The following is a 23,847-nucleotide window of genomic DNA, read 5'->3' as shown; positions in this document are numbered from 1 at the left end:
TATATGTTATATATATCTATGATAAATTTATATATAAAAGTGATGCGATGCTCGCGTATGTTTTGCGCGTTGTGCTATTTTTTTGGTAGTTTTAAGTATGTCGCCTTTCAGCTCAGTGTTGTTCATTCAAAGTCATCAGTTATGCATCTTTTCAATAAGATACAACTTAAAGTCTGGTTCCCGGAATATAACGAGTGTAATTTCAATTCTGGATAACTAATATAGATTTCCATAATAGCATTTACTCTCTCTCTCAATCTCTCTGCACAAATATAGCTACACATAGAATTGGTAGCATTGACGTTAGAGTTATATAGACTGACTGTCAAACGATTTTAATCGTGCCAACATCTGAGGTAATTGCATAGGTCCAAGCATTGTAGATTCGTAATAAAAAATGTAAAGTGATACGTGATAAGTATTTTTTTAAGTCAAAAAGCAAAAAACTTCAGTGAAATCACGATGCTTTATGTAAAACATTTTGTGGTATGAGAATTTGACATTAAATGTATATTTTTTTGATAAATGTATTTTTTTTTTATAAATATTCCTAGTTGACCTAAGCAATTACCTCAGATGTTGGCACGTTTCTCACTGTACGTAAAGATAGGCGATACCTAGTCTACATAAAACTATAATGTCATTGATTGGCAGTCACTGAAATGAAACCCTCTCCAGTGTGGATACTGTTTCTGAATATTTACCTACTTAAAACATTTATCTTCTTATTCACTGCATACTTTAGATAAGATTAGAATACATTATTTGACTGATATTCATTTCACTCATTGATTTTACTAGTCTATTACAATAACGTAACTGCTTTACTCATTGGTTGAGAATTACCTATAAATACTCTGATGTTGGCGCTGACGTCAAACATTTCAAGGCGGAATCGCGTGAGTGTTTGTCTAGTCAAACTAACACAAGTCTACACTATTTATTAATTTAACAATTATCATTTAATTTTATCATTTAATTAACAATTATGTCGAAATTTCATTTTATTTTACGACCACAAACAAGAAGTTTGTTTAAAAATGCAGTGTTTTTAAGTAAATATTCAACTCAAGTGCAAAAGTTAGAAATACCACCAACGATTACTCCCTTAGAATTATACAATGAAAAAGTTCAATCAGGTGAATTAAAGGAAGACAAACATCAAAGGAAAGTTTTAAAACAATTACAGCGAGTTTTTGAAGATATCGAACAATATACACCAGCTGAAAAAACTCTATTTAGTAGATTTTTTTCATCATCAGAAAATACAACTCCGAAAGGTTTATACATTTATGGGGCTGTTGGTGGCGGAAAAACTATGCTGATGGATTTATTTTACGAATGTTGCAACGTATGTAGATATTTAATGTTTATGTTCAATATGATATAGTACCTGTTTCTGGAAATTTTCCATTCATTGATAATATTTCCTCATTTTATCAGGAAGTAAAATTTCTAGTAGGAAGTAAAAAATACCAGAATAGATATGTGTAGTTAAATATTAACCTTGATAATCGAAAAATAACTATTTTTATGAACACGCTTATTTTATATTGTATTTTTATATATGCCCTTGAAAATTCATATGACTATGTTTATAATAAAAACTATGACAATATCACAGAATTTATGAAATTCGAAGAAAAATTATGTAACCAATTATGAATAAAGTAATTAGTGAGCAAAAAAAAAAAAAAAAAAAAAAGAAATAGCAATATAGAATTAAACATTTTTAAAACTAGACTATGCATAAAAAATTTAAAAGTTCATAGCTCCCATTATTGTAATGGAAATTTTTCTTCATCATTGCTTTTGTATTTGCAATAATAATAGCACAGTAAAATGGTACACACACTTGGGTCTAAAAAATCCAAACTACTATATTCCAATATGATAATGATTCTCTTCGTTTCGGGACTGAAAATATAGCATAAAGCCCGTTACGAAATTGCGTTGATAAAAGAAGTTTAAGATGTCGAATAGAGTTTTCGTTCGTAAAATACTTATTTTACGCCAATCTTTGGCGTAAAATCTCTTTAGAATCTAATTAATTACTCTATAGGGCTTAGGTAATCTTTATTTAAATTTAGTCAAAATGAAAATTTATTTAGGTTCGTAAATGAGTAGTTAAATTAGCTTTTTCTTTTTTCGAAATCTATTACTTCGAAATCTTATTATTTTAAAATTACTTTCAGTAATAGAGGGCCAGTATTTTACGAATTATTTTTGAAAAACTGATATTCGTCATTAATCTTCAACAACTTTTTGCAAACGTGATTTCTGGATTTTTATCGATATTATCGTAATACTGAAATTAAATTAATCATGTTGTTGGACCCAATTTTTTCAGATGTAACGTACTATTTACTGGACTAAGTTTTGTCTTTTACAAATTCAATTAAAATAATAAAATATTTCATAACACAAATTTTTCTAAATTATAGACCGATCAAAAAATGCGTGTACATTTCAATTCATTCATGGTAGATGTACATAAAAAAATTCACGAGCTAAAAAATCATGAAGTAAGGGACTACACGTCAACAAAACCACAACCGTTCGATCCCATCCCGCCTGTTGCAGAATCTATTTCTCAAAAAACATGGTTGATTTGTTTTGACGAATTTCAAGTAAGTAATTTTTTTTTTATTGTAACATTTATGAATTTATTCATTTTTATTTAAATATAAATCTTTTGCCTCCTTTATTAATTCTTAAGGAATTTTTATAAGGAGACTTTTTAGATTTTTATGTGAAGAACTTATGTTCGGTTCTTAATCGTCATCCCCGTATTTTATTACTGCCAAATTTACCTTGAAAGTTAAATTTGATAAAATTAAAAAATCATTACGGCCAAATCCTTACAACAATTACCCAAGAGTAAGTCTTTCATGAAATATTAAATTTCTAAATTTTCTTGATATTTTTTAAATACTATAACTTTTCGACCTTTTTGTAATTTTTATATATTGTTTTCAATGTAGCATGAATCTATTAAAAAATATTTAAAATTTTAATTTATTCTTTGTTATCGAGTACAAGTGAAGTGACGCGTGGAAATTGCTTATCAATAACAAACTTATATAAACAAAATTAATTGATTTTATCTATAACAAAGCGAAATAATCCAGACATGTAGATTTATTGTCTTAAAATTTTTTAAATTACCTTTAATAAATTAAATAAAATTCAAAAGTAGGTCATGGTTATTAAAATTTTAAAAAGTGCTTAGGTATTTCTTAATCGTGGTCACAAAAGACAAAACGTTTTATTTTTATTAACGATCTACTACGCACTTTAATTGTATTTTAAAATTTGATTTTTCGACTTTGTATTTCCGAATGCCGAAACCCTCTAGTAAGTGCACTTAAAATACGTATCGATCATGAAAAACTGTAATACAATCAATTTTAACATTTTATACGTTTTATAAAATCCTGGAAACCATACCTAAAATCTTGGGTTGAAAGAGGGTCAAATACTTTTTCAAATATATCGAACCTAATGGGGTTTATCACTTTAAATTCAATAAGTCACATTATTTATCAAGGTTTTGGTATACAGTGGGCGTAGAGAATGCGAAGTTTGATAATTTTTTTAAAATCAAAATACTTTTTAAGATTTTGGAATACAATAATTTGCTCGAAAACAAATTTGATGCTTTAATAATTTTGATTATCATAAATAAAAAATCATTCATAGAATAATAAATATGTCTATAAGGAAATTGAAATTATTTTGTAGGAAATTTTGTTCATCCGCTTATAATAATTTTTAAATATAAAAATTTCCCTAATATTCACTATTCCCTGTCCACTGTCATAGATTTACGTATTGCAATTTGCGAAAAAAAATATTTTTCATCTAGAACAATTAGTTGGGTGGATGGAAAAATTCATTTTTGTGACAGTATTGCTGAAAAAACAATTGCGGCAAGACTTTTGAAAAAAGAAAACAAAATAATTATCTCCTATTACCCTTCATTTTTTTAAATTGGGAAATATTTAATTAAAAATTCTTTTTTTCGCAATTTTATTCTTCATTTATTACGATATATAGACCATTCAAAATTTGAGCACGCTGAATTATTCTTCCTTGGGTATAATTCCTCTGTTACATCAAATTCGTAACAAATTACAAATAATTGACAAACATTTACGTTTATTTAATAGAACAATTTGTTTTGCAAGCGTGCATCAATTTGAACATAAATTATTTTTACTTTTCAATTTTTTCTCCGAAATACAAAAATGACATACAATTAAATTCTCACACATGGATTGTGTAATGGAAAAATTATATTGTAAAAAAAATTACCTAAATACACGGAGATAAGCGACACATACGATTTTGATAAAAGCGGCCTTCGGTTTTGTGAAATAAAAAACTGTATATAGGGTGCTTAAGAAGCTGAGGTACGGCAACAAGCCGGTACGCATTTAACTTTCTGGAAATTACAATTGCCAAGAATGTGTTATTTTCTCAACAGTCAATCAAACAGTCTTTTTTCTCTAACTTACACTTTTGAACATGCCTAGCCACTTGTAGATGTTTGTATCATAAAAATGTATTTGAAATCCAGGTAATATTTTTCAGTGCTCTAGCCGAATTTCCGTGAAATTTTTCGTAATTAATTTTCTGGATCCCTTGAATCCTACAGTATAATTTTTTTTTTGTAATCAATGTATTATGATAATTGTACAATTATTCTGTTTCTGAGATTTTTAGCAGCAGATCTTGTTTAAAAAATTTGGTAAAAATGACGACTTTCAGGGTAACAATATATTCAAGTTTTAAAACTTGTGTAAACGTAATTTGACCATATTCTGAGATTTGAGTTGAATAGAGGAAAACAATGTTTATTTTTATTTTTCCAAGAAAATAGAATATTGAATAATTTTTCGAATAATAATTTTGGATAGAAATATGAGGTTTTCGAAATATGTTGAAAATAATTAAAATTTTTTTTTGAGATATGAAATTTTCATTCTAAGCTGACATTATTAAATTTCTTATTAAATGGACGGTGTTTTGTTTAAACAAAGACAATTAAAAAACGAAAAGTTGTTTTTAGAATATCTCTTTCTGGCATAAGGCACTCGATATAAAAAGTTATTTTTTTGACGAGATGATTTTTTTTCCGTTGTAAAATTAGTAATAAAAACTTTTCCTCGTGTTAATTCCATTGATAGACAAGCTGTATATATTTAATTATTTTCCATAATCTACATCAAATATTTCCATACTAATAAATGTTAATATACTCAAGATAAATAAACACTTAAAGCTGCATGACGTTATTTTATGTTTTTAATGATGACAATTTTTTATAACAGTTCAGTTGATGTTAATTGATAGCAACTTTTTTTTTTTGCACTCAGCAACTGTTATTAAATTTGAATTATGTCTACAAAATAATACCACATTATTTGACATGTGATTTTGAATTAAACACGAACATTGAATTTTAATAACAATAATTTAGAAGGATTCAAAGTCGATATCAAGTTTAAATTTCGAAAGCATTAAAAATAATTTTTTTGTAAAATTAATAGATATTTTTAAACGGAAGATTACCTTGTGAAATGGCAGTTTATAATTCTAAATGTTTAAATGTGCGAGCGTATAGTAAGAAATAAGTAATTTTTTCAAATTCATTACTCGATTGAAGTTTTTTTATAAAATATTTGCGTTAGTAATGAGTCAACATTTTGACTCTGGATTTACTTTTCGAATGCGCAGTAAAATATTTTCATGATTTGAATCCAAATACTGTTCCAAAAATTTCGGTATTAGCACCATCTTGAAGTGAATTAAAAAATGATTGCAAAAATTGCGTTATTATCAAAATTATTTACTGCATCCATCTAGCTATTACCATTTTCTTGTACAAATTTCGAGCAATTTATATCAAGCTATGAAATTTATTGTGTATAAGTACGTATTCTAGTACGAAATTCAACTTGGCGAATTAAATTTTTCTTCAAATTTCCAATGAATGTTAAATGAATATTTTACGAGGAGAATACGATAAGCTTTAGGCCGTTATTCATAACATTGGTTCAGTAATACAGAAAATTCTAAAATAAAAAATTTGCCAAACAAGTTTTTTTTAAATAAATTAAAAAGTTTTTCTTCGTGATTTCAGGCTCTAAATGTTCAGGAAACTGGAATTACAATTTTATTTCGAATTTCATCGCTACTTTTATATAGTCACATATAGATGATTCAGAGGAAAAAATATTTTAACATTTTAGTTCATTAAAATAAAGGCTTGTCTTTCAAAAATTTGCCTTTATTTTTGGAAATTAGTTCCAATTTAAAAAATCGATTTTTATAGATCAAATTTTTGCGAAAAAATCAGGACATTGTTAAAATTAGGAACCCATGAAATATAGACATAAAAAAACTCAGAAAGAGAAGATACATTAAACAAATTTAATAAATATAATGGTACGGTATTAGCAGTATTATCTTAATTACTAATGTATTTATCCTTAATTAAAAAACATCCTGTTTACATTACAATTTGAACTAAACTGTAGGAAGATTTTAGTTCTAATAATTACATAACAAATGTTTTGATATGACGTAAATACTTGATAGTATAATCATAGTATTTATTAAACATTATATACATTAGTGTTGGGGTAGAGCGGTGCAACGCAATTCGTATGTACAACGAAAATTCTCATAAGTGGGCCGTTTTCTTTCAAGAGTCTAAAATTGACTGTTACTTGTTTTTTCTTATTTTAATAGGAAGGTAATTGAATAAATAACAAATGTAAAAATTATTTGATTTTTGCATTTGTTGTTCAATTATCTTCCGATGAAAATAACAAAAAGACTGTACTCTTAATATAAGCTACCGCGCAATATAAAAAAATTTCCGAAACCCTTTAAAGTAAATGCCCTTTCTCATTACCGAGAGTTTTCGTAATGGAAAAGATTGTTTAATATAATTAATTGCCACACGAATTTTTAAAGGTGTGTTTATCAATAATGTCATATACTAACGGACACATAGTCTATAGTTTATGCTGATCATATATTCAAATTTTTGTAATTTACCTCAAGACACAATTATTGTTTATTGAAAAAAAAAATGTAGGAATAATAATTGTTTATGTAACTTGTATGAGTCAAAGGTGAAGATTCTAGACATGTTAATGATTGTGATAAAGAAAACGGAATCGGAGTGGAGATTCCCCTGAACTTAGTACTTGATCCGCTCTATCTAATCATATAAAAAGTGGAATGATTTGTTAAGTAAGTAGTTTGATTGGCTCATAACTGGAGGCATGCACTACCCAGCAGCATTACTAATTAGTTAATAAAAGCACGTTATAAAACACACTGGCAACAGTCACACTGTTGTCGTGTGTAATTCTTCAAGAGAATAATGTTTTTATATTTTTATTTGTTTGATAAAGATAATTAATGAATTATATTTTTAAAGCTAATAAACTTAATTAAATTGAAGATAAGCATTATTGTTGATGATTGTGTTGATCTATAAAAATTTTGAAAAACCTTTCAGTCAAGTGCTAACTTCCTCTCAATTTCTAAAGGTATAGAAAGGGAGTCCTAGCAAGTTTTAAGGGTGGTTTCGATTTTATTGTCCACCAAAAAGTTTGATTACTCATAAAATTTAAAAATTGCAAAATTAGTTTCATTTTCATCGTCTAATGCGAGGACACTACTTGAAACATCTTAGAACTGCCTCTGGCAACATGGGTCATAGAATCGTAGAAAATGAAACAGTAAACTTATAATTTCGTATTAAATATTTTATATTTATATTTCCCAATCTTAATTTGTTTTTTCTTCTTTCATACCAACAAAATATCTTAGTCCTTCGGGATGTGCACAAAATCTTCTATTGTCCTTTCTAAATTGTAGACATAAAACATTTATGCAAAGTATTTCTCTTGAGTGTTTAAATATTGAATTTTTGTTAGAGAATAGTATCCCTATTTTCAACGTTTAAAAAGAAACTTTTTTTTAAATAATTTGGCAAGGGTCATCTAAGCCGTTAATGCCATTAACATATATGTTCAAAATTTAAATATAATTATAAATAACTGAATTTGAGCTCCAGACGTTGTGATGCTAGGAATGTTTTTAGGAAATTTCCTCAAACAATAATATTTTTTCAAATTGACGTTATTTGATTTTGTTTTCAATTGATTAACGAAAAATTGTCACTTCATTATTATCTAATTTGTTTATACCTAACTAAACAATTATTAATTTTAACAAAATGATCGATTATACATTGGCCACCTGCTCTTCCTAAATCTAAATAAGCCTTGAATCATGTTTTTAAGATATCAACAATTCAAACCTTTTTAAGATATTAACCAGGTTATTGAATGCATACGTTCGACTTCTAAACAAAAAATATTTTAAATTATTGATAAAATATTATACTATGTATTTAAATAAAATAATTATTTTGTATGAATAATAATCATTAATGAAGACCGTACAATTACTCAAAATACTCTTATATATTTAACAAGCATTACTATTTGAAATTATAAATTTAATTTTTTATTTTAGGTAACGGACATTGGTGATGCAATGATACTGAAACGGTTGTTCAGCCAATTGTTTGAAAACGGGGTTGTTATGGTAGCTACAAGTAATCGTTCGCCTGATGATTTGTATAAAAATGGATTACAAAGATGTAATTTTGTACCTTTCATCCAAATATTAAAGAATCAATGTTCTGTAGGATCTTTGGACTCTGGTATTGATTATCGGACACAAAATTCTAGCAACAAAGATACAAAATACTTTGTGTAAGTGAAAATAATAAAAAATCAAATTAATAATTACTAACTAGTTATGATTCCAACACTGGTTTGCAACACAATTTTCTGATAAGTTCGAATATTTTATCATGTCGCCCTTTAACATTGTAGTATATTTCATTTTAAGCTCATGCAAACGTATGCCGTGGATTAAAATAGGGATAAAAATCAAAGCGCGTAAGTCGTAAGAATCAAACAAAGAGGAATGCAGTTAGAACCAAATTTTTCGCATTTCTTATTGGTTGAACGTTGTTGCTTGTCTTGTGTAAACAAAAAAAGAATTGCTTTGTTGCGTAATGCATTGTTTCTTTCCTGATTCACTGAACACCGTAATAGGGGTAAAAATTCCAAAGGTATCTCTCCAAATTGCCTTTCAATTCAAAAAAAAAACAAAATCGGTACATCCGTTTAGGGCTACGATGCCACAGACAGACAGACACACAACTACATAGCAGTCAAACTTATAACACTGCGCTTTTTGTTTCGGGGGTTAAAAATATAAACCCAACATATTTCTTATCAGGGCACTCTCAACGAGATCAATTTTCTATATTAAATTTTAACAGATTTTTTTTAACATTTTAAGATTGCAATTAATGAAATAATTTCTGTTTTTACAGGAAATCTGATTATCCTGATTCAGATCCGGTTAAAACTATTTTTAAGGTTTTGTGTGCTAAGGAAAATGATACTATAAGACCAAAGACTTTCACCGTTTTAGGGCGTAATGTAAGCTTTGAGAAGACATGTGGACAAGTATTGGAATCAAGTTTCGAAGAGTTATGCTGTCGAGTAAGTTACTACTCTTTTTTCTATAAGCCTTCTTTAGAAGTAGTAGTGTTCCCAGTTTTTCAAAATCACTAATCATACATATACTTTGAAACGTTGATACATTGAAAAACCTAGTATCTTCAGGAGAAAAACCTAGTATCTTCATTTGTTTAGATAAACAATATCTAAATATTTCAATTAGTTATCAAATCATATTCTGTCTCTAAAAATTACAATATATTCGAAATGTTAAATATAAAACACTACGTCTTTTTGTTCTACCTGAAAATAGTTTTGTTGATATTAATTTATTAAAATTTTGTTTACAGGCTTTAGGGGCTGTTGATTATTTGTACATATCACAAGTATTCCACACAGTTATTATACGAGATTTGCCACAGTTAAATTTAGAAATGAAATCACCTGTCAGAAGATTTATTACATTAATGGATACGCTTTATGATAATAAAATCCGGGTTGTTATATCATCAGATGTTTCTATTAAAGAATTATTTATTCGAGACAAACCTGCAGATATTTTGATGAGCGACGAACATAGGATGCTTATGGATGATTTGAAAATTACTACGGATTCAGTAAGTTTCTTATTTTCTCCTTAAATATAACATATTCTACTTACGTATATCTCTCTTATTTTATATTTTTAAATTTATATATCTCTGAGCAATATTTAATGAAACACGTAAATACCACTTTTCCCAAAAACTACACATGAGAGTTAGGGTCTTTCAATGTGGAATTTTGTTGAACATACTAAAAAATAAAATGATGGTAAAATTTTATCCATCCCTTAATATCATTCATAACATCAGTTTAAATCTTTTTAAATATTCCTATTTAAAATCGTAAAGTAACGTAAAGTTTATGATTTAATTTCAAATCGTCATTATAACTGCGTTTTTTGCTAAAGATTCGTTTTAAACGATTTTAATGAGAATTTGTCAATAGTCTTGTTTGCCAAACACTCCGCGGATTCTCTTCCCTTTTTTACGCTTTTTTGCCACTCCCATAAATTGATATTTCACTTTCTTTTTTTAAAGAAAAAATACATAACGTGTGCTAAATTTATAGAGATAGCATCTCCAATCTTGCTTTGCATTAAAACTTAATTTTTAAGCACAGTTATATTTGTTTCGTAGAATAAACAATGCATCTCAAACGAAATAAGTGAATGAAAAACATTTTGGATATTGAAATTTTTACAAAAATAAATTTCTGTAAACTAGAATTAAATCACATAGGCAACCTTAAAAAAAGTGCGCTTTTAAATCTCACACTTCAATTTAAGCTTACTTTGAAAAGCGTAGCTAAGACATGTTTTATGTTCTGTAACTAAACTTACATAACGAGTATTCATAGCCAAATCGGTTATGCTTGGGCATTTTTTGTTTCATAACAAACGCATGTACTTTAGATTTCAATTAAAGCGCAAAAAAAATTTGAAAAACAACTTCTGTTATCTTTAATAAACAATTTCTATGCATAGAAGTATATAGGTTTTATATCTATGTTTCTATGTCGTTGTCGGATGACGGGCGCATGTTCAATTTAAGCCATTTTGAAATTTAACGTTTTCTGCAATAAAGGTAAAAGGTTATATAAATGCCAAAAATTATGTTATACATGCGTCTATTATTCCGCAAACAACATATGACTTCAATTTGTAGAATAAACTTTAACTGTTGCGATTTTTTAATTTTACCTCAATAAAACTTTTTATTTTAGAATGATGCAGCTGCAAATGTTTTCACTGGCGATGAGGAATTATTTGCTTTTGACCGTACTGTATCTCGATTATATGAAATGCAAACACCCGAGTATTGGGAGCAATGGGATAAACATATTAGTTAATATTAACTGAATAATTCCTATTCTTCGTAAGATTTTTTGGTTTCTAATTGAGAAATTAGCATGCATATGAAGTTTAACCAAGTTTTAATTGTATCCTAAATGTACATACAATGCATACGAAAATTCACAAACGTTATTTATTGAAGCTGTTGAAGCCAATTACTTAAAGGACACTGTATATAAGATGGAGCTGGTCTCAAAATTTTTTACTTTCATTAGTGTGTTCCTATGCATATGAACGACTAGGATATTTCCTTATCATTCTCAGTTCTTTTCAACATCATAATTTCATAGGAGTTCAAAATACGAGGAAATAATATTTTTCAAATACTCTAAAATAGAAATTATTTTTACAGTTAATTCGAAATAGTAGAATATATAATGTAATAGTAACGCATGTGTTCACAAATTTGCCACACTTCATGTCTTATAATTGTATTGCTATTAAGATGTCAAATACCAATTTGTTTCGTAATGAAAAATTGATTTTGTTTAGAATTAACGTTAATTTTATAATTATAAATTATATTAATCATGTTAGAATATTATTTACCTCGTATTTTTATTACAAAAACTTATTACATTTAACGCTATTACATTTTTCCAAATTAAATTATTTTCGAAACTACTTATTTAGTTATTTATTTAGAATCTACTTATTTATTTGTAAAGTGTCAAAAAATTATTTTAATTAAGGATAATAAGTTCAAAGGTTGTACATAATTTTAAAAACAAATTGTGATAAAGTAAGATATTGAAAAATTGTAAAAGTTATTTTTTATATTAGCAATAATATATGAAGTAATAATAAATGTTAATTATTTTTTATACTTTATTTTATTTTAAATAAATCCATACTAATATTAAAAAAATGGAAATTTTCTCAATCTGTTACACGATCCTATATAAAGAGCTGAGTTTTTATTATTAGATACTTACTATACTAAGACAAATATTATATTAAGACAAATATAGGGACAAATATCTAAAGATGATTCTTTAGATTCATCATACCCCCAAAATATAATTAAGAAAAAATCTGGTTTCAAAGGTATAGGATGCCACTAATAATGATTTGACTGAGTACCGAATATTAGGCCTTACACTCGCCCAAAGCATTAAATATTTGACGAAAGATATATGCATTTTATTAGATTTCTAATTAGTCTCCTTAATAAATAAAAAAAAGAATCTTTTGGTTCATCCATAATAAAAGCACATCATTCTGTAAATTTTTTTTCACCTTATACATTATCATTTTTAAACCACATAAAAAAATAAAAAGGGTGCTAAATAAATATAATGTTTTTTTAATACGATTTTATATTGCACATTTTATACAAAATGAATCCATTGCGTTTCGTTTACAAAATATTAAGTTTAAAATTGACTAATACTAATGAGAGAGTGTCGGTCCGATTAACTTCAAATTTCGCATACTTACCTCTTTCGTGACATAGACGTCTTCTAAGAACGGATTTTACGGAATTCCTATCCCAACGGATATTTTTTATTAAAAAAAATTAGCAAAATTTGTCATTAGTTTTATGGTGGCAATTTTTTCGTGGTGTAGGCCTACTGGGGATCCCGCCACAATAAATAACGGGAACGCATCCCAATATACAGTGACTCACGGGTGATGTGGAAATCTGTGTATTCACTGACTGGCGTTCTATAACTCTTTCCTATTTCAAATTTGAAAAATTTACAATATATATCAAATCGAAATTGAACATTTCGTTAATATAAAAGAAGTATAGATTCACATCCAAATGGGAATCAGCTAGTATTATATATTCCTTCCGAATACTATTGCGTGTAAACGATTTTAGTAGATATCTCAGAAACTACCTAGTAAATGATTTTTATCTAAATCAGATGCAAAAATTTATTCTCTTTCTGATTTTTAGCAATTTTCTGAAAGGGGGAAATTTTATTTGTTACCTTCTTAAGGACAACATTTTTTTTTCGTAACTCGGTAAAACTTGGTATATAGGGATCATTTTTGACCCAAAAATAATAAAAACCTCGTTTATTCAACTATTGGATGAGTTTTTTTTTTTTTTAAATTTCGCTCCTTTCCTGTTCAAAAGCTTGTATTTTGGATTGATTCTAATGATATTTCGAAAATTTTGCATCGTCATATTAGCTATATTATTTGTATGTTTTTCGGCTCTTAATTTCTTAAAATTATGAAAATCTGGTTGATTTTGCAATTGAACGACAAGTTTCTAACGTATCGACTCAAGAAATTGCTCCGTAATACAACCCTAAATTTTTTGAATTCCTTTTAAGGGGTACGGCTCTTAAAATCGAAAAAAATCTCAAAACATTTTTTAGATGCTCCATTCAACATACGACATACTTAGTTACGAAATGGTTAAACCAAAACCAAAATGAGTATCTAAGTATTTTAACGGCTATTTTATTTTACAAAAATAATAAACTATTTATCTAAAAACATAAATGGTGTAATAAAAATCGCTAAACGGGTTAGTAAGTATTTAGAAAAAATTTTAATAATTAAAAATATAACAAATAGGAATTTCATAACAAATACATAATATTACGCTTTTAACGTTCAACAATTTTGGACTCCATTAAGTTTTGGACTCCTGAAATTTTTTTTAACTGTGTTTTAAAGAATCATTAACAACACTGAAAAAAGGTTTATGATTTTTCAAATTTGGATTGACTTCAAAATTCTTTAACAGTTCATTCATAACATCATTTGATTCATCACCAGCTTTTTCATTTTCATTCGTATAATCATTATCACTACGATCAATATCACTGTTGATTAACAAAGGTTCATAGTATTGTATTATTTCACTACTGTTAAAAGCTGTCTCCAAATTTGGTTCTTTAGTAATTCTGTTTTTTGCGTAATGTCCTTGTATATTGGCCATGAAATTTTTATCTAATGGTTCTGACGAAAATGAAACGTTGTCGAATTTTATTGGATAAAATCCAGACTCCAGCGGTATAGAATATTCCGAAGAACTTTTCACTGGCGTGGTATTTTCAACAAATTGAATGTGCGGAGTTTGTTCTTTTGAGTTTATATCAGTCTTTGAATGATTTTGGTAATAATTTTTCTGTTCCTCAATTATTTGTGGAGAAAAAATGAATATTTTAGGATTTTCACTAGTGGTTGTTAAAATTGGAATCATTTTCTGTGAAGTTTTTTGAATTTCAAGTGAATAATTTTTATCCATTTCGTTACTAGCAGAATTTCCTTGCGTTTGACGCTCCTTACTTTGAGAAAATTGATTGCTGTTTTCAGAAAGCTTTCCTTCTTCAATTGAACTTTCCATTTGATTTTTCATGGTTTCTGAGAACCTGTTATTTATTCTTGATGTCCCTATTGTAACATTATTTATTGCAGTATTAGCAATAGGAATAGTTGTGTTTTGAATCACACTTTCCATAAATAAATTATCTTCATAATTCGCTAAATTTTTTGTATTTTTAAGTTCTGAATGTTGATGAAATTTTTTTCTTGGGTGTAAATTTAAATGGACTATCATTTTTTCTAAATCATTTTCTACACTTTGAGTGTCTTGTTGTAATTGTGGGCTATAACGATTACCATTATTATAATGATAACCCGTAACGTCATAAATATTCAAATTTTGATTTTTATTCACTTTATGCATTTGTACTTTTGGGATTAAAATGGGTTGTTGATTTGGATAATTACTTAAGTGGTAAAGGCTGTTTAAGTTATTATAATGATTACTAGGGTTGTACATGGGTCGTATAAATACAGGTTTGCGAGTACCAAACTTATCCACTTCATCATTACTATCCTCAGGCATTGGATAAATGTCAAGCATTAAACTAACAGGTTTTGCCTTGCGAATTCGAGTATTCGGAATATCTTCATTTGCTGGAACAAGCTTATGGTTCTGTAATAACGAAGGTGCAAATCGAAATTGATTGGGTGCTAATAAATTAATATCACTAGGATCCGAAGGCTTAAATTTATAAAAAGGATCATTGAAAACCTGTTCCTCTGTTAAAAGTAATCCATTGTCATTATTCTGGTTTCGATTAACTTGTGTTGAAGAATCAGAGTTAATATTTTGAAATTTTCCTGCAAAGGCAATTCTATTTAACTTTCGACCACGTTTATTTGTTAAATATTTAATAATATCTTGAATATTCATAGCTTTTTGTGGATAATGATAGTTCTCATAAATTTGTGGAAATTTTCGATCAACATTTTGAGGGTGCATCTGAAATGCTTGCGGTCGTGGGCCTGAGTTTATGAAACGAAATGGATTTGGAGGTAACATGTAATTACGTCTGTTTTGCGTATTTGGCTGATTCATTTTGGGTGGTGGTTGTAAATTTGGAATGTATTCATCAAAATATAAAGGATTAAATTTGTCATCATTTTTATTAGATTCCACAGCATCTAAATCATCTCTGAAAGGGTGTGAAGTGGTTGAAGATGGAGGTGTTAGGTAAAAATTTGGCAATGATTGAATTAATTTTTCTGCTGCAACGTTAGATATTGATATGTTTATTGGGTTTGGATTTGATAAATTATGTTGTCCATCAATGTTTTTTCGTAAAATCGATGGATATCCTTCTAATGTGGTTTCATCTAATTGGTCTTCAGAGTTGATATTGGACGGTGAAGTATACATTAAAAAACAAATCTGCAAAAATTAGAACAGAATGCGTTAGTACAAAAACTTTATTTTTTGTACTAATTGTAGTAATTATTTATGACAGTTTAAAATTTTTATGTTTAATTCTTAAAATCATTTATTTAAATATATTTTAAAGAAGCACCTTTACGCTTTGTTAATGGAGCATACAACATAAAAAGTAGGTATTATTTTTTTTTAAATTCATATGATATGGCTATTGTTTTCAAAAAAAATTTAATATATTAAGGAAAAAAGAAAAGTAAAAATATTTTCTCTAATTAAAAACTTACGGGACAATAGGTACGCTTGTCTTCTTTTATTTCAAAGATTTCTTATTTTACTTTCAAGTTTATGATGAAGAATCGGTTGGTCTGAACAGACTATCTATAGAAGCGCGCCTTGTCAGGAACGTGAGTGTCGAAACCATATTTATTTGAGTTGAAGACGTAGTTAAAAAAAAAAACAAATTTTTGGGTAAAAAAATTGAAAATGGGTTATCGTTTTACCGGAAATCAATCTAGGCCAATTTTTTTTATTTTAAACGACAACCTACCAATTTGTTTAAATTATTGGTCAAACTTGATTTGTGCTCCATTATTTAAGTAAGAGTTTATTATTTAAAATATACGGAATTAGAGACAATTTTTAAATAAAAATTTTTTAAAATCTGAATATAGAGCTCTACTTTTAATGATCCCACATAAAATGATTTACGTCACATGTTGCGCGAAATGTGCTGCTGTAAATAAGTGTGCATTTCGATCTTTGTGATTGTTTGAATTGGAAAACAATAATTTCGGATAGTTTCAACGACGAACACTTTAAATTAGAAAGTTGTTCTATATAAAAACACAAACATAATTTGTTGAAAACATTTTTTTGTTAATCGAATAGTTTAGACAGTAATTGATAACAAAAATTTAGCTTTGGCGTGTTTCTTTATTTAATTTGAACACGAACGGTCTTTTTAGAAAAACAAACCACTTTTATTGGAAAATATTTTTCGAAGAGTGCCTAGATTCCGGAGAAAAAATTACACAAAATAAAAATTTTAATACGAGAAAATATTTGTGGGTAAAAATTTTCAGTCCGTTTAAAACTGTACGGTTTACGGGAAAACAAAAAATGTTACTTTTTTAATCAATATAACAACTTTCTAATTTAGTGTTCATCTAACTTTTATTAGTTATGGAGTAGGCGGAGCTTTTCATTCACCTGGGTCAAGTTTAATGTCTGCGTAAGATGTGCACCTATTCACCCAACATTTTTTGCTTGAACAATTTTTGTCGATAAAGCTTATTTTTTGAGTTTCAAGCATATGCCAACTTAAAAAAAAACATACTCTTTATGTAATATATATCAAAGTATACCAAGTTTAGTCCATAGACAATAGTATAATATAAATATTTATTATCCTTGGTTTAGTCCAAAGTTTGTAACGCTTAAAAATATGGATGCTACAAAAATTTTGGTAAGGATGTTCATAAAATCACCTAAGTAGTCCATTTCTGGTTGTCCGCCTACCCGTCTGTCTGTGGACACGGTAACTCAAAAACGAAAAGAGATATTAAGCTGAAATTTTTATAGCGTGCTCGGTACGTAAAAAGTGAATTTGAGTTCTAGTTGACGCTATCTGCAAATTTTCAACTCCCAGTCTTTCATAATTTTGGAGAAAATGAACACCAAAGTTTTTCCCTAATTGGCACGCTTAAGGGTAAACATCAGTGAGTTTGAGTTCGTAAATCAACAACATAGGTCTAAGGTCTTGGGTCCGTGGTACACATCTTGTAAACCGTTAAAAAATAAAAGTTTCATACGTTATATATATATATATATATATATATATATATATATGTGATTATATATCTTATATATAGTTTTTGTTTGGAACAATTTTTCGTAAACATCACTGTTTACCCGTGAGGGTGCTAATTAGGGAAAAACTTTGGCGTTCATTTTCTCTAAAATTATGAAAGACTGGGAGTTGAAAATTTGCAGATAGCGTCAACTAGTAATCTTGAAAAGCAATCTTGAAAAAAGAAAAAATTCTAGAAAATTTCGAAAAAAATTGTTGATATTTTCGAAAAACAAATAAATGGCGGCTTTTTGGCCGCCATAATTACGTTAGTTTTTTAAACTCTCCGAATTTATAAAGAAAATAATGCTGACATTTAAGACTTTCTATATCGGGTATTTCAACAATTTTTTTTTTTTTTCACTTGTTTTTAAATAGTTCGAATCCTTCGTGGATTGTATCAAAATCATATGTAAACCCGAAAAAATCATTACCGAGTTTTTCTTTTGATACCGAAATTTTTTATTTGATCATGTTTCTATTATTAGGTCAATTATGGCAAACTGATTTATATGGACCTAAAAGCTCGGTGATACGACGTCGCTGCATGTTACAGTTTTATTTAAAACTTTATAATTAATTCTAACAAACATTATGAAACGTGCGTTTAAATCGTCACTCGTGTGGCCAAAGCCATATTAAAAAAATTAAATACCTAGGTCAATGCCAATAAAAAAAGCAAACATTGCTAAAATATCAAAATAAGTAAAACGTCTGAAAACGTGCTTTTAAATAAATAAATAAAAACTAAATAAACTATTATTAAAAAAAATAAAAAATATTCATACCAATAAAATAGCAATACCAAACATAGCCAATATAGCAAAATATTGTATGTTCGATCGTTTCATTAAAATGTTACGATATCTGGTACCACGATCATCACTGTCATATCGATATAATCCAAATTGATAAGACCATCGATATTTTTTTTGCGGTTGTGGAAATAAATACGGATCATCGGTCATTTTTTCACTTCACATTTACAATCAACACCAAATTGAAAACAATATCAATTATTTAATTTTCTAAAAAGACATTCAAACTTAGTGCTTGATACACTTTTTTCATAAACATATCACATTAATGTATATTTTATACTGAATGAATAATCTGATACACAGTTAAACAGATTATACATATGTATAATATTGTTACCTATGTAGAAATTAATTAATATATTAAAAAAAAAACTAGTACCGAAATTTTGCTTAACCATTTCATGCTTTTCAGAATAATTTTATTTGAAAAATTGCTTTTCCCTCTCTTTTTGTTTCGCTTGCTGCTCAAAAATGCTAAAAGTGTAAACTCTTAAAATAAATTCAATCGCTGGTATGGAACATTTCTATTTTAAGAAATTAGAAATGGTAAAACAAAGTTACTCGAGTCGGGAGACCGGGTTCACAAGTAACGGCAGGTCGAAAGTAACAAATGCTTTGTAGATTGAAACCGTCGAAAAAGCGCTTCACTACCGCCAAATGATAGTCGGTGGCGCCCTCTTTAATTACAATCCAACTCCGCGCGCGCCCCGCGCTGTCAGGTTTTGCGAGACGACAATACGTGATTTTACAAATCAAAAGTAGGATTTTGGAAGTTTACTCATGTGATAATTACGTCGTATTAATAGCCTGATATTAATCTGAGTATTTGCATATTATTTCTTGATTACATTGATTGTACAGTGCGTTAATTCGTTTTTGCCTACAACCACCCGTTTTAAGGTCTTCATCTTTATTGTTTTACCAAAAATGTGGTAGGGTACAAAAGTAACATAGCTCCGTGGGTATACAATTGTAACATGTTACCTACTTACACAAGTAGGTACACAAATACACAAGTAAAATGTTACTTAAGACTGATATTGAATAATCTGATTAGAATATATGATTATTATATAATAATAGATGCCATTACTTAAACTAAGAAAATTTCTTTCGAGGAGTTAATAATATTGATTTGTTTTCATAAAATTTATAATTTTTGAATACAAATGAGTATTTTTCTTGTTCATATAAACACTTCTAATAAGTGATTTGTGGATTTATTATACCATAGCAAATTTATTGTAAGCCTTTTGTCCCTGTTTCTTTCGTGTTACTTTCGACCCGCTAACTTGATCGAAAGTAACAACTTGCGAATTTTTTTTAAGTCTATGTGATTCATACAAAATATACAATTATAAGGAAAATGAAGGTACTTATGTAAAGAGCTACACGGAATTTATTTTTGAATTTAATAATTTCATTAAAATACTCAAGGTGAAAGTACAAAATGTTACTTTTGTACCTGGTCTCCCCTAGAGGACGTAAAAAATTTAAAAATTATTATATTAATATAAAACAAGAAAAATCTATGTTACAAATAATTAGAAGATTAACTATTGATGTATACTTGTGAACAATGAAATGACTTTGCTGTCATCGGATATATTTGGTGGTTGAATAATACACATTAATTAAAATGTATAATAATGTCACCAAATATATCTGATATAAAGCATTGTTGCAATTTTATTGTTCGCAAGTAAATTTTCTGAACTAGGAATAAAATTTCTTATTGTGTTTATGTGGTTTATATGTTTTAGAAGAAAAGCCACTTAATTTCGGTGTTGGATAGTACAAAGATTCAACCCAGTGAACAGAATAAAATACAACAATTAGTTTAAGGCACACATTAAATTAACCTTAGTAGGTTTAATTCAGAAAAAGAGGGAAAAAGTAGCAAAGAAGTCTTTAAATTGTATCTTTGGCTATGCTTACTACAACTATATACAGTATGTGCCAGACGTTCTTATAGCGACCCTTTAATAAAATCTTTTTTTTCAGAAACCTAGATACATTTTTTTCTGAATAATCTAATAAAACGATGGTTAAAAAAAATAAATTTGTAATTTTGGGATAGTTTTTAGACAAAACGAGCTTTCAAATTCAAAAGAGCACTATAAAAAACCAAACGGAAAATACAAATTGTAAGAATTTTTATATATAGATAGATTTATATTCAATTTTGGTTGAACCTATTTGTGCATCAACGAGATGACCTACTGACCTTTAAGGTCAAGGTCCAATCCAAGATGACTCTAAATATCCCCTACCCTATTTTGATACGTACAATTTTTACTTGAAACATTTATGAAATTGTTATCTGTATCTGACTTACCGTAGAAGAAATATCTCATTAAACGGTGGCTAAGTACTTCTGGGACATATTGTATATTAATTTAGTTTTTATAACATGTATTTATGTAATATGCATCAAAGTATACTAAGTTAAGTCCCAAGTTTGCAACGCTTAAAAATATTGATGCTACAGAACAAAATTTTGGTATAGGTGTTTCTAAAATCACTTAATAAGTGCATTTCCGGTTGCCTGTCTGTCCGCCTGTAAACACGATAACCCAAAAAACGAAAAGAGATATCAAGCTAAACTTTTTATAGCGTGCTCAACACGTAAAATGAGCAACATAGGTCAATTGGATCAATTGGGTTTTGGGTCCGTTGGACCCATCTTGTAAACCGTTAGAGATAGAACAAAAGTTTAAATGTAAAAAATGTTCTTTATAAAAAAAATAACTTTGTTTGAAAAATTTTTTCGTAAACACTACTGTTTACCCGTAAGGGCGAAAATTATGTATTATATGGGAATATTAGTTATGTGTGTGTATGTGTTTGTGGCTATTTAAAAGTGGCTATCTTTCTTTACTTACATGACGTAAAAAAAAAACAAACATTTGCGTAATCAACACTGTCTATACATGGTATTTTAACAATCAACTCAGTCAATTCTTTGTTTTAATTTGTTAGGTATGTATTATGGAGTGTAGAGGTAAAGCAACACAATCTCTGTGTTAAAACAGTGATCCCAAAAATGCATTAAATTAAGATGGCATTAGTGTTCCATCCATAGGACCATGCATACATGGTTCATATATACATACAGTTCATACAGATACATGCACTCCGCTGCAGGAGCGCCTTTATAGCCCCTTTATTTAATGGTCTTTTGTGACCACTTTTTGAGTCAAACAGCCAAAAGAGATTGAGCCCCTAGTGTGAATTAAAGTTTCTTTAGCTAATATAAACTAAGTGAATTTCTCAAAGAAAGTTTCCATTCTAACTTACTAGAATGGTTTGTCACTTTTTATATTATCAACTTTTATCCAATGGTTTATTTTAAAATACGAGTAAGGCGATTGAAATGTATTTGTTACACTTTTTGAACATCATTATCGAAAAAAATGCCATGTTTACTACAGAGGAATATTTATCCTCATTATGTAATTAATTATTTTCATCCGGAAACGCACTAGAGCTCGAGGTGCTATGAAATACGATAAATCAATGCAAACTACAATTTTTCTCTTAAAATAGTATAAAATCATTTGTTTACAGATAAGTTTTGTTTTTTTAAAAATAGCCACATTTTAAGAAAGGAGTAAAATCTTTTACTCGACTCGGGTTACTCAAATCACTTTTTATTGAATATTATAGGTAATTTTTTTTCATTAAGAACACTTTCATTAATTTTTAAAAGTATTATACAAAAAAAAAAAAAAAAAAATAATAATAATAATTTTTGCAATTCATAAAATTACAAATGTTAGGGTATTTACTTAGTAGAAAGTAAGACCTTTATAATGATGCAAAATTCGATGACTCTTTATATCTACCATTTAGAGGGTTGGTAAAGGTAAGTTTGGTAATACCAGAGATAAAGTTTTAGCTGTGGCCAGAGTAGATTTGCCTTAAGTGCTATAATATATAAATTGATTAAAAGACCGGGGCATAATTTCGAGTTTTACGAGTTAAATTTTCATATTCTGTTTATGTCCACTGTTTATATAAAAAAAAGTCATTGACAATACCCAGAAACAAATGACAACAAATTTGCAACTAAGTAGCTATTTTAGTGGGTTGAAAACTCTCATGCAATTTTGTGGTCTTTCGAAACGATTTTTCGAAAATCATAAAAGTCGACCTCTATAAATTCGACACCTGAGTCACATTTAAAATCTTATTTTTCTTTATTATCAAAAAATAATCTGTAGACAAAAAGAATCATAGTTTAATTTCACTTCATTATGGGCTTACGGTCTAATAGTTATTAATTAAAATTAGTCTTTGACTACTGTTAATACTTCAAATTAATGCATACACACATAAAACACTCATAATACCGCGAATATAATAAGTATTTTATGTTCCATTATTTTATAGTATAACATAATTGTTTTGTGTAGCGCAGCGTTTATTCCAGTTTATCATCGCACAGTGGAGTATTTATACCAAATTTCCGGACAAAAGTCAGAAAACTCAACTCTTTTGTTTAGCATTGAAAGTTGTTTTTTGGTGTAGCTAGATAACCACTCCATCACAAACAGGTTACTTGAGTTACCCGAACTTCGCCCTCGCTTGTTTTGTAATCCCCAATCTACCTGCTCTTACAGTTGCTTGTTATTATTGTTGTTACTCTCGATTTACCGTGTCATTCAATTTACGTTTACTGTGTTTGTTAGTGGTTTGTACTTTATTTATTAGTATTTAATGTTAATGTTTCTATTAATATAATTAAATATTCATGATTCATATTTGCTGTTGAAAAAGGTAACTTTTTTTCATTAAATTTATCAAACTCAAAACTTTTTGTTTATGTACCCCCTTTTGCCCGGTAAAACAGGGCAAAGTTAAAGTATTCTATCACATGTTTATAAAAAATATCTTGTGCGAACTTGGCCTTTTCTTTTAAGACTAAGATAAGAATAGAGATGAAGATAGCTTAAGTCAAAAGTCAAAAAAAGGAGCAAGCAATTTTTCAGTGAAAATTTGTGACTTATATAATTCCAAAATCACTTTACGTGGAAACAAAA

At 28.1% G+C, this 23,847-nt stretch overlaps 1 protein-coding gene across 1 annotated transcript; it reads left to right on the top strand.

The window, feature by feature from the left end:
• The first annotated feature begins 871 nt into the window (after window positions 1-871).
• LOC123299939 (putative ATPase N2B) lies at window positions 872-11,929 on the top strand. The gene is made up of 6 exons (XM_044882365.1): window positions 872-1,351; window positions 2,445-2,630; window positions 8,566-8,807; window positions 9,440-9,611; window positions 9,920-10,186; window positions 11,337-11,929. Exons 1-6 carry the CDS (start codon window positions 989-991, stop codon window positions 11,460-11,462), a joined length of 1,356 nt encoding a protein of 451 aa, XP_044738300.1. The 5' UTR covers window positions 872-988; the 3' UTR covers window positions 11,463-11,929.
• Window positions 11,930-23,847: the final 11,918 nt, after the last annotated feature.

This window comes from Chrysoperla carnea, chromosome 1 (genome assembly GCF_905475395.1).
Source record: "Chrysoperla carnea chromosome 1, inChrCarn1.1, whole genome shotgun sequence".
NCBI lineage: Eukaryota > Metazoa > Arthropoda > Insecta > Neuroptera > Chrysopidae > Chrysoperla > Chrysoperla carnea.
This window is presented reverse-complemented; position numbering and strand designations above follow the sequence as displayed.